Genomic DNA, 12,397 nt, shown 5'->3' with positions numbered 1-12,397 from the left:
AAAACATTACACAGTGAAAAAGGTTTACAAGCATATAGGTCAGTTAATGGGGAATGAATAGAATGGTTTTGTATTTTTTGCACTTGATAAATATTACAGGCATAAATAGCACATATCATGCCGGTTTTGCAGTATATCTGATCCATTATCAATATATCCCAACTGAACTCAATGCTAATTCAAAATCACAGTATACTCTGCCTCATTTCTCCAGGAATCATGCAGTTGATTTAATTTCCATTGATCTCTCAGTTTTTAAAATTATTTTTATGTCCAACAGCAGTTCTACGAGTCGGTGTTGCGAGATCCAGCCATGCGGTTCTTGACATACTCTCTCTGCTGAGTTCTGGAGTGGAAGAGAGGAAATTTTCTCCCTTACTGGTTGTAATGGCAATCTACTAACACCTTATTCAAAAAAGCTGTTTATATATATATATTTTTTTTGACGCATGATCCAACATGTGTGCACCTTTTGGGAACAGACTTTGCCAACCACATCACAATTCCAAAGTTAAAATATAATCTGTAATATAATGTGTTGTAATGTTACATTTGTATTCAATAATTTTTTATTTTGCTTGTAACTGGGGCCCCATAACTTATGAAAGTCTTACAATAGTTAATTTTTTTTATTGTAAAAAAATTATACACCATGTGAACATTTTTGTTATTTTAATTTAATGAACTATGTACGGTTAGACTGATTCCACGTATTATTGCGCATATTGTCCTCTCATATTTTTATTCTAATAATTCAAAATGAGATACCACTGAGTATCTTTTCCGTCTGACTTACCCTACACACCTTTTTGCATTGTTAAATATACCTAACCAAAAGAATGTGGAAGATTACATTAGAAATGAAAATTAATGGATTAAGCTTAACATCTTCTCGGACCCGAATCACCTTAGTGCGAAGTGAGTGATATAAACATTATACCACCGTGCCTGCCCCCCTCCCCCCCATGGTAAATCAGAAATTTTCACATCCCACATATAGCGCAGTTTGTGCGTAAGAAGAACAAGTCTCCCTACCTTCTGATTGATCCTCTGCGGATCCTTGGAAGCTCGCACAACGGTTGGCTGGGGGTGATTCACAGGGCCATTCTCTGTAACAACAAAAACACTGTTTTTTAGCTCCGAGCCAAGTGTCTGCACATTAAAACTTAAATATGTTATTTTTATTTTGTCAGACCTCTGAATGCCTCAAAAAGCTAATTCGTGTAATAAAGAATACATGCAAGGAAAATGTGTATGAAAATTGTCTGCGAATAGTACTTAAATTAATTTCCTTTCCATATCCATACAAATATTTACCATATAAACACAACCTGAAACTTTATACTTCATTAATTGCATTGTTTTCAGTAATATATATAATTAAAACATTACAAGCAGGACAATTCATTTCAGCAGAAAGTATGTATGTGGTTCTGTTCTATAAGAGACTTTTTTTTAGTGCAGAGGGTGCAAGCCCTGCTAAGCAGCGAGTGAGTTATCTTGTAATGGTGGCAAGCTGGCACAATCAAAAAAGGAGAGTTATAAGTAGCACAACAGATTCAACAAATTTGTTTGTAAACATCTATGCTACATTATATGAAGTCTCAAAAAAGTTGTCACTGATTTCATATACTTGCATTTATAACTGCTTCCCCCAAAATTTTGCAATGGTGAAAACATTTTTTAGTGTACAAAGAGTATGATTAAAATATAAGCATACTTATAAATTTACTTCAAAATATTATAAAAAAAAATGAACTGACATATTACTGATGAAACATTTATACTATAACAACTAGGACCAAAACAGTAGTCTTATCAGTTTTAAAGTCCTCGTGCTGGTAACCACAGCAGAACTCGTTCGAGTGGCTACTATTTTAGAGAGCTTAACCAAGAGCCACCCCCCCCCCTCCTTTTCAGGCCTTCCTAACCAAGCAATTCATGAGCTAAAATTAGTTCTGGCTTTAAGAGCTAGAACAAAAGAACTTGGAGTGCGGCCGAACACTTGATGGCAACACAGAGCATACAGCCAGTTTTACACTCCAGGCACTTAGAAGATAGTCCGTTCCCAATATGTATAACCATTCCATACTTCAAAGCTGCGTTGCAATATTTAGCAACAGTGAATTAACAATGTATAATACATAAATGCCAGCCAATTATACTTAGCCTCTGTAAGTTTTAGAAATTCTAAATATAAAAAAATTTAAACTATCATTCCACACATGTGCGCATGCGTGCGCGCGCACACACACAGGCACAGACACACACATACACTCACACACTTCGCTTTTAGAATTAATTTACGTCTGCAATATCTTTCTTTGTTCGCCATTTACTGAAACAATGAAAAAATAGTTTCTTTAACTAAGTTATTTGCCTAAAAATAACATTACATAAAATTTATTATGCTGTAAGAGTAGGACATTAGAAAGTGATTCGATAACTATTTTGGCAAATGAATGTTTTACAATTATAATATGTAATATCCTACCCAAACCAACAGAGGGCATATTAACCAGTGTTTCATTAAATTTTATGAAATCTAAATAAATTAACATACTATTTCAAAAACTATAATAAAAAAACAGACAGTTAAACATACAGATCATTTGTCCATATATTTGGGAATAGTACAGATTAATCAGCCAAAAATAAATTTCTAAAATATATTTTACCCTCTTTCTGACACACTCATCAGCCAAAACTTCAAACAAGGACTCCATCATTTGATAATATAATAGTATGCATGTATCTATTGAACATTAAATAGTCTGTACTGAAAATTTACCAAACCATAATGGATTTAGTGCTAGTTTTAGCCATAATCATGATGCATTAGAAAAATCAAGTGAAGGACGAATTGAGATTTACTTCACTAGCCCTCAATAGCCATTCTGGCTTGATAGGCCTGGGAATGCTAAATAAACCAGTTTGGGAGCAAATTTCAAACACCTAACAGAGAATACATTTTCTCCAACATGTCTCATAATTTGACCCTTATCAACCATCGTATGAACAGAAAATCCAAATAAATCCAGTTTCCGTGGCAATTAGCTGAAAATTGACAAGTTCCGAGGTAGGTTGTTTGAATAAATCTTGCAATGGGGGAAGATTGATTTAAAACATTTTTTGTGGACATTCATGACGTACAGCAATGGTGTATGTTCATAAAAAGGTTTTAAATCAAGTTCAGAGTTGTTTGCTTCCTAACGATCACAAATTACACTGAGTAAAACGAGTAAAAAAAGATTATTTCTTGAAAAGAACCCTCTCTCTCGTCAACTTATGGTCCACTATGTTGAATGTTTCAACATATATTCTCTCCGTAGACAAAATTTTAAGCTGTCTCAATATGTGCCTTGAAAATCGTCTCAAAATCGAAATAAAGAAGTACTACGTATATGACAGTTCTCAAAAATATTAAATTTGTCGTATCAAATTTGTAAACAACTTAACGTGGCTGTCCCTGTTCTTAAACAAACATAATTTAATGCTTTGGAAATAGTTGGGGAAAAGGTGTTATATTTTGAGAAGTGTCAAATTTAAGACGAGTGAAATAAATGTATATTTGGGGGGTTCGAAGAAATTCAACCGTCGCACAGTGGGAGATTTTCCCGAAAACGTGGTCAAAAATACAAAAACCAATGTTATGTCATACAAACTTCATTATAGGGGTTTTCGAGGTCGCTGATTACGAATTTAATGTTAAAATCAATTAGTTAATGGCCGTTCATCTTATAGAGGCTAAAATAACAAAAAATACATATAATTTATAGTCTATAATATGCATATTAAATGTTTGTAATTTTATTGAAAATTGCTCATCATGGTAAATAATATTTTGTATGTAACAGATATCTCATTCCGATTTATTGTTACAGTCAGTGGAACAAGTGATTCAATTTGCTGCTCGATATAGTTTTTTTCTCTTACAATGCATTCAGTGTTTTCATGGAGAAACTGCAGTCTGATTGGCCTACAAAACCTGGGAGATGAAGGCCTCGGATTCTTCCATATAACAATTTCGTCCCAAGATTTCAGTTCAGAAGAAACAAGTTGCAGTGGTACAAAAGACGTTAAGAACACATTTGCATCCGAATCAGAATCGTTGTTGAATCTTTGCTTGTACTCACTGTGTCCCGAGCTCCCATCACATTCCCATTTACAAATTAAACTTAATGCACGCACATCGTCGGGATGTAAACTTTGTATCACTTCTTCTTGGACTAGTAAAATACGTTGACAGGTGTGATCTAACAGACTTTGAAACTTCACTTCTGCACTTTTCTCAGTAACTGTGATACTCATACGCGGTACACAACACCTCGATTTCGCTTCCCTTACTGCTTCATAACTGGGATACAATTTGCAGTTGTGTTTTCGCGCTGTTGATCTAATTGCACTGTATTGATGCCTACTCAATTTAGCTTCAACCATTGTAGACAAAGCCTCATCTGCAGATATTGTCTTCTCGACTTGCATACTATATAACGATTCCGATATTTCGAAGCTCTTGTTGGGGTAGTTGTGGTTATGTCTTTTACTACGTTGGCAGCATCTATATTACCAGACGAATGAAGGTTCATCTGAGTGGCATAAGACAGCATCGACATGTCTACATTTGTACGTAGTTGCTCTGTTCTCTTTCGTTTCGTTCGTTCACTACTTGAACAAAATTCCACGGAAGGGTATCCACGTTTCTTTGCCGACTCTCCAGAACTGGGATTACTTACAGGACTACAAATGTTCTTGCTGAGCCATGCTTGATTTTTATTCAGAAAATAGTCAATGTTTCTTGAAGATTCTTTCCATTTAGTGTTTAGCTTAGAAAAAAACGTGGACAAAGCAGGCCTTTCACTCGCAGGTATTGTTATAATGCAACCCCGTTTCTTGGACAACACTTTCTGTAGGTGTTCCAGACTAGTTCTTGTATCTGTAGTTAAGAAGCCCTTCAGCATCAAGAATAGCTCCCTCCTAGTATATGCCAGTTCTTCTTCTTCTGATCCTAAAATGAAAACTTTGCATGACTGCAATGCAATGGCACTTATTAAAACCATTGGGCAGGTAAAAAAGTTCAGATCGGGGAAAGAGGGAAATTGGTTTGCAGTAATGGAGTCCTTTCTTGGATTATTTTCTGTATGAATAGAGTAACATAGATTAAAAACAATTTGTAATATTAAAAAGATAATATTCACAAATTATTAATACCATTTTGTTGAATATAATTAAAATAGTGTAATAAAATGCACTGATATTTTTATGTCATTCCGTTATAGTGAAAAAAGAAAATACCAAAGAAATAGTCAACAAAATTATCCCATAATTAAGATGTCAAAAATTGTTCATTATTTGTGTTGTTTTTGGTGAATTCGTTTACAAGTTCTTTCTTCAGTGCTCATTTGCGTTCGCAACAGTAGACCCTTAGGAATAATGTCTTATTCGCGGGATTCATTCTTGGTTATGGTCGATCCCGAATTTCTTAAGGGGGGAAATGTAACTGACTTGGCCCTAGAAGAGCTAGTTTTCTCGGAGTGCTTCCCATTTCACTGTTGTATTCCATTCATGCTTCGATTCTACCCCAAATCACAGTCACTGGCACTGAAGACCTAGGCTGTGAAACTTCGCTCAAATTTCTCAATTGTTGCCATTTCTTCCATCCCATCATTCCATACAGTCTCGTGAACTAATTTAGGAAGTTTCTTCATCTCATTAGATAACAATCATTGAATTGTAAAACAACACAAGACATAAACTTAATAAATTCCTTATGGGTTTGTGTGTACCCACCCATCATTATATGGTTATTTTACAGCTGGAAAATCTAAAACAATTGTCCTTCTTAGTGAACAACTTTGAAGGACTTTAGATTTGTTTCTTACCAGCAGTAAAAAATTCTGTATCAATAAAAAATCGCACTATACCAACACTACATGTGGTTTTCATCAAAGATTTCTGAAAGGCTAGACCAGCACTAGTAAACTTCTCCAGACTTTAACAGACATCGATGACGATGTCGAGAATGAACTGACAATTAGTGAAGCTTATGAAGGAATAAGAAAAAAGGCATCTGGTATTAGACGGGCTATGCACATTTTCGACAATGATGGGTCGGCTTAGACCCGCCATAGCCTCAGGGAGTCGCCACCAGTGCAGCAATGAAGGAAAAAATATCGTACACAAAGGGTAGCACATATTAGCAGCTAGTTATTGTAAATTCGTATTACTAAAACAATAAACTAAACGCTCTATTTCGAAAGAAAGGTGCATAATGTGGCATACCCAACTAAAAGCCTCGATGTAATATGATAAAACTAAATTTTCATTATGTTCACAAAGTAGCTTTAGAAAATAAAACAAAAAAACATTACAGCTTTATATATAACAGCATAAGGCAGCGATATAGACGCCATATCTCCAGGAATTGCATCCATTTTTCAGAACTCAAAAATATCAATTTTTACGGTTGCGACATTCACTTTAGTACATCATGGAATTATCTTCAACATAGTTAGGTCCGCCAAACGCACTCGACCCTCACTTGTCAACTGCCGTGAAACCTCAGGATATGGGAATTTCTTATTGCCATATCCGGTTTCCAATGCAGGGATTATCTAACATTACTACCACATCGCCAGTTTGGTCGGGATTTTAAGTTCGAGATTTGCATTTTGACCACGTTTTCGGGCAAATCTCCCACTGTGCGTCGGTCCCCTTCACAACGCCTTCGCGACATGACCTACGCTAGGTGAATACGTTATGAACCACGCGCCTGCCTGCACGCAACACGTGCGAACTGCGGCGTCATTCCGATGGTATACCTTCCAGGCGGTACTTGTGAAACATTCATCACGAATACTGTGTGGCAGGAAAGATCCCAGTCGAAATATCTTATCTGCCAGACGTTCCTATACGACCAATAAACAATAGTGACATCATCCTGGATAACAGGAGAGAGCCCAAAAGTAAGTACATAACTTCGAAATAGCATTGTTCTTCAAATAAAATGTTGCCATGCTGATACGAACAGGCGTTTCACATAAATGTTGTCAAAAACAAGTAAAATGTGTGACTAGTTTGTACACTCGTTAAAAACAAGATTTGGCACCACAACCAAGCCTTGTAAACAACGCGATTTGGCAACATAACTTAACTCGTTAACTAACCCAAGATTTGTCAACATAACCTTAATTAACGAATGTCAAGTTTAACAGTCATAACTGTTTAGTTGCGACATAAATTTGTTTACGATTTAAATTCATTAGTAAGTATTTTTCAATCTAACTCAGTTGTGTGGGGGGGGGGGGGGGAAATAAACCGCAACTTTTTTCTAAGAGAATAATAAGTAAACTTATAATTGTAACCATGTAAAATTGTAAATGACCCGCTTTTTTTTATAGGTAATCTACAAGTAAATAAGTTGCAAACTTGTGAAGATTGACTAGACATTAGAAATGTAATAGATTGCTTTTGAGAAACACTTGTAACTGTATGTTTGAACATAATTGTAAAGCTGCAGTCATGACGCTACAAGCTCAGAAGCCAATGAGAGACAAGGTCGCAGTGACGTCAACACGACAAAATACGCGCCCCGACGATCCGCAAGGAATAGATTCTATTTATAATTTTGTCGTGTCGTGCTGCCCGGCAGCTAAGCTAAACGGAAATGGAATCCTTACTGAACTTAATTTCAAAAATATTGACCTACTCGGTAAAATGAAATTTCGTTTTACGTGTGGGTAAATTTCAATATCTGTAACTTGCGTTCATCTGTTTATGTGAACGAATATCATCGTGTTTATGGACAATGTTGTCAATGAAGATTGGTGAAGATTTAATTTAAGAACGGACGAGTTCAACGAAGAACTTTTACTTAATAAAGTTCAGGCTCATGGCATGCTGTATGACATAGGGTTGAAGGACTACAGAAATCAGAGGGTGTTTCAGCTAGCTAGGCTGTTTCAGCGCATTCTCTACTGCATTTAATGGAAGTATTTGGCTTGGAACGATTTGTCGACAGTCAAATCATAAATCGTCGGGCTAATGTTGCCGTGGTATTGTTTAACCTGCGCTATTCAATCTGCCGTGCTGGAACTTTGTTCGGCGGTTCATCGGGTTTGTCGTGTCAAGTTCGTCGCGACATTGTGACCCCTAGCTTTAAAATGTTAACTTTGCCGGTCGCGAACTCGCTCTTCAGACGAGAAGGACGCCTGAAAATTGGCGCGCTCGCACACGTCGCTGTTCGTCGGCTCCGGGAATAACTTGCCGGGTGGGCGGCAGGTGTTAGTAAACAACTGCAGCCGTCGCGTCGGCTGGGGAAGAAACCGTCCGAGACGCTTCCAATGATTGGCCAGTCCAGCGGTCGTACAATTCCCCCCCCCCCCCCCCCCAAAACCCCTCCTCGCATATTCACCCTGTCCGAGCAGGCACCCGAGAACACAGGAAAGAAAATCTTTTAATTGCCGCGATTGAGAACCTAGAGATTTTTTTGAAGTACAGTAGTTCAGGGCCTAACCGCTAGATAGCAGCTTTCATAATTTATTACAAACGTAAGTGTGAAGTAATGCATAAGCTATTATCAGGCAAACAAACCAGTGAGAAATTAACAACTTTATTTTGGTAGCCAAATATATTTTGTGGAGTGGGATACCAGAAATACTGCATCTTCTACTCATTTGTATTGAATATGCTTTTTTTTTTTACTATTACAAACCCGTATGAAGTGTTTTTGCACAGTCTACTAAGCGATTAATCGTCAAGTAGTTAAATTATCATCATAAAGCTGAGACACTTTTGATTCTAATAGTAGCTATGGGCCCACCCAACAGATAATGTCGCGTGTCTCGCAAACTATTGTTTCAGTTTCCACAGTAAGAGTCACATTCCTTGTTCTACGCCCGAGAACACCACTGTAACTAAAGCCGGAATGGACCGTCGCGTCCGTCAAACATACGTAAGTCCGTCCCTCCGTCCGTACTTTCATACGTCAACTCAATGAAGCTGAAGTGTGTCTCGCTGTTAGATTGCAGAAAAGAACAAAAGCCGCCCACTGTTTCCATATTGCTACTCCCCGACTTGTTAACATTAAGCATTTTATTTTGTATACCGTCATTAATTTTGATAAGTTTAAATACATTACGGATATTAAGGGAGGAAAGGGAGATTAATAGATGATGTAACATTTGTGTTACGTCTCCGCCATTTCAAAGCTAGCCTCAATTATATTTAATGTTTTATTTAATTTTTTCCCTTCTTTAAGTTATTCTTCTGTTAATTATTTAGTATAATATTATTACGTTTGTTAATTTTTTTATTTAGATTCAGATGAAATGTTAGTGTGTGTGTGTGTGTGTGTGTGTGTATGTGTGTATTAAGGCGTGACGTTCGAAGAAGAAACACCTTGGCTTTATATGACTAAGCTAGTCATAATCAGGTTTTGATGCCGTGCAGAAAACAAGTTAACTGGCCACTTACAACTACCATATTTGGGTGAACTTGAGATTTTGCATGGTGCGAAGATGTATGAAACGACTATGTTAGTCACGAAGGATTTTGCATGAAATAAAAAAAAAATATATATATAAAGTTAAGAAATCTGAATAAGTCCGAGTATCCTGCACAGGGGGGTCATGTCTGGTTAGTCATGGTGCCTGCGTCCAAGGTAAGGTCAGCCGCCAGCGACACCGGAGTGAAAGGGTTGAAATTTATAGCTGGGACATTCTTTCGTGCATGGGGGATGCTTGTGTTTGCTTGTACCTCCATGTAGCTGACCCCGGAGTGTTTTGGCAGCCGGCCGCCGCGCGGCGCCTAGTGCCAAGGACTCTTGACGTCGCGGGAACACCCGGGGGATCAGTCAAGGGCGATTCGAGAGGCCAACACGATACACGGTGACCACCAAGAGGTTCCCCTCCCTGCCAGACACGGGGTTCGACGCCTACCCGATGAAGCTACGCGCGCGGAAGACACAGAACAAAGTCTGCTCGCAGCAATTCCTTTCGGGAGGACCTGGGCCGACGCGACGGTGGCCATCCTTCAAGGCCCTGTAGCTTATTTCATTCTCTTGCGAGCGCGGCTCCATAAGGGGGCGAGGGAGGCAATAGTCCTTCCACAGCCCAATTCTTAAATTGATTTTGGAGGGTACATTATGTTTACTCAATTTCTTTATATCTCGTGTTAGACATTAACCCTTTGAGGCACACAGAAATATATTTTAAAAAAAATTAGAATCTATTGTGTAACTTTTAAAGGAAAAATTAAAGCAGCCAATGTTGCTTGTTCTTGTTAGGATCACCAGATAAGCAGCATAAGGCTTACTCACGCGAGGTATTCGGCAATAACACTGTAACATTGCAAATAGTGACATATTTATACCACTATGAAACAAAAACTATACTAAACTCTGCTAGTTAATGCCTGGCATGCGTTGCAACGCCTCAATCATTTTTTTCTGTAATTTGTTTAAAGTAGGTATTCATACATATACAAAACATCTATTTCTCTAATTCTTCATCTAATTCTCTATCACTCTATATCTTTATATCTCCCTCTATATTTCTCGCTTCTATATAGCTTTTCATATTTTTGTATGTCACTCTATAGCAATGGAAATATTAAAAATATTTATTTTATCTATATTTTTACCTGTCACATGTGTGATATCGTAAGCAGAAACACGCACGTATTCGAATACAACGTTGTGTCGAAATTTCAAAGTAATCGGCGAAGAACTTTCTGAGATCTAAGATTTTGAAGGGAAGAACATTTACATTTTTATTAATACAGATTTTGGAAGGTATATTTATGTGTACTTAAATCCTTGAAATCTCGTGTTAAACTTTACTTTAATCAAAAATTATATTAAACTATTAAAGTTCAGTATTTGAGACCATGAATTTGTAAATAATTGAAGGCCAATCTCTGACTAAACGCGGTCACACGGAACGCCGAACTACTTCCGGTGAACGGGTTTCAGTAAACATGTTTACAGACGTGAAAGTGTACGGTTACACGGCAGTTTGTATAAAGTTTGTTCAACTCCAAAACAGATATTCTACTGTAATCGAATGAATGTGTTGGGTGTGGATCCTATTTACTTGCGCAAGTGTTACTATTTTAAAGAACTACCGTCAGCATTCGTTTTAAAACAACAAAATATTTACCTGTTAATCTTTTTTGTTGCAGTTTGTAAAACAGCACACGGACTTGTGCTAGGAACTTTCCCCAGCTTGCGTTTTTCGCAAAGGACTATTTATACTCCCAACACGCATCAGCCAATCAGAGACGTTGAAATCTCCCCCCCCCCCCCCCGGCGAGAACTAAAAAGTTTGTTTTATACCGAGCAATATCATCGTAACTAAAAAAAAATAATAACAACACTTTTGCGATAGTTAAAAAATAGTAGAGCCATACAAAGTTAAGCCCAATTACGTACCTGTGGCTGGAAGAAAATAATCATGTGTTCCTTTTTTCTGGCCACAAATAATGGGGGTTGATGAAAAACGCGGTGTCATTGAAAGCACAGTTTTAGGTAGATTTCAAAGAAATACCATCTATTGTAGAAGTTACCATGGTGCGAATTCAGAAAAATTTTGATATAGTTTTTCATTTCATGGACCACAGACCCCAAAACCATCGTCAACTCAAAAGTTTAAATAAATAAATTATATATATATATATATATATATATATATATATATATATATATATATATATAAGATTTTGTGGACACGGTAACTGCAGCAATTTTTCACAAATCAACTCCAAACTGATACATAAAATGTAAACATGGATAATCTCGGTCAAGTTTGTTAAGGGCAATATCCGACCTAATGGGTAGAAATGGGAAGAGTTTTCTTTTAAATCTCTCCAATAATATGACGAATATCATATCCGTTTGAACGTATTATAACTCGGTAGGAGTAATACCAAAAGCTACTGTCTAAAAACATTTTTGATACGACTAACCATACCTGTAAGGGGTAGAAAAAACAAGGGTTGGAGGACAAAAAAAAATCATAACTCCCATCGTAGGAACATCGAATTTGTGCAAAATTTTTATTAATCTAATAATATTTGTCAAAAACTTTTGTCTGAAACAGTTTTTGATAAGGCGAACCATTGCTGCAAGGAGTTGAAAAAATGGGGTGTAGAAATTACAATAAAATTCATAAAATTCGTACCTTAGAAGCGTAAAACTTAAAAGCGTAAAACTTACAACATACTATCTACAACTTTCGACTGAAATATTTTTTTATATGACCAACCTAAGGACACAATCGAATCCGTTCAAATTGTTTGTCAATCTTATAATTTGTATCTAAAACTTTTGTCTGAAAATGTTTTTGATAAGATAAGCCTTTGTGCAGGCGGTTGGAAAAAAAAGGGTGGAATTTAATCG

General features: G+C 36.8%; 1 protein-coding gene across 4 annotated transcripts in view; it reads right to left on the bottom strand.

Moving 5' to 3' along the window:
* Positions 1-12,397, bottom strand: part of LOC134536855 (la-related protein 1) — a 182,847-nt gene that overhangs the window by 54,922 nt on the left and 115,528 nt on the right. For all 4 annotated transcript variants that reach the window (XM_063376879.1, XM_063376881.1, XM_063376880.1 and 1 more), the window contains exon 2: positions 1,036-1,109. In XM_063376879.1, the coding sequence (XP_063232949.1) occupies positions 1,036-1,109 (74 nt within the window). The remainder of the gene's footprint in view (positions 1-1,035; positions 1,110-12,397) is intronic.

This window comes from Bacillus rossius, chromosome 11 (genome assembly GCF_032445375.1).
Source record: "Bacillus rossius redtenbacheri isolate Brsri chromosome 11, Brsri_v3, whole genome shotgun sequence".
In the NCBI taxonomy this organism is placed as follows: Eukaryota; Metazoa; Arthropoda; class Insecta; order Phasmatodea; family Bacillidae; genus Bacillus; species Bacillus rossius.
Note: the sequence above shows the minus strand (reverse complement) of the source record. Positions and strands in the feature narration are given on the sequence as shown.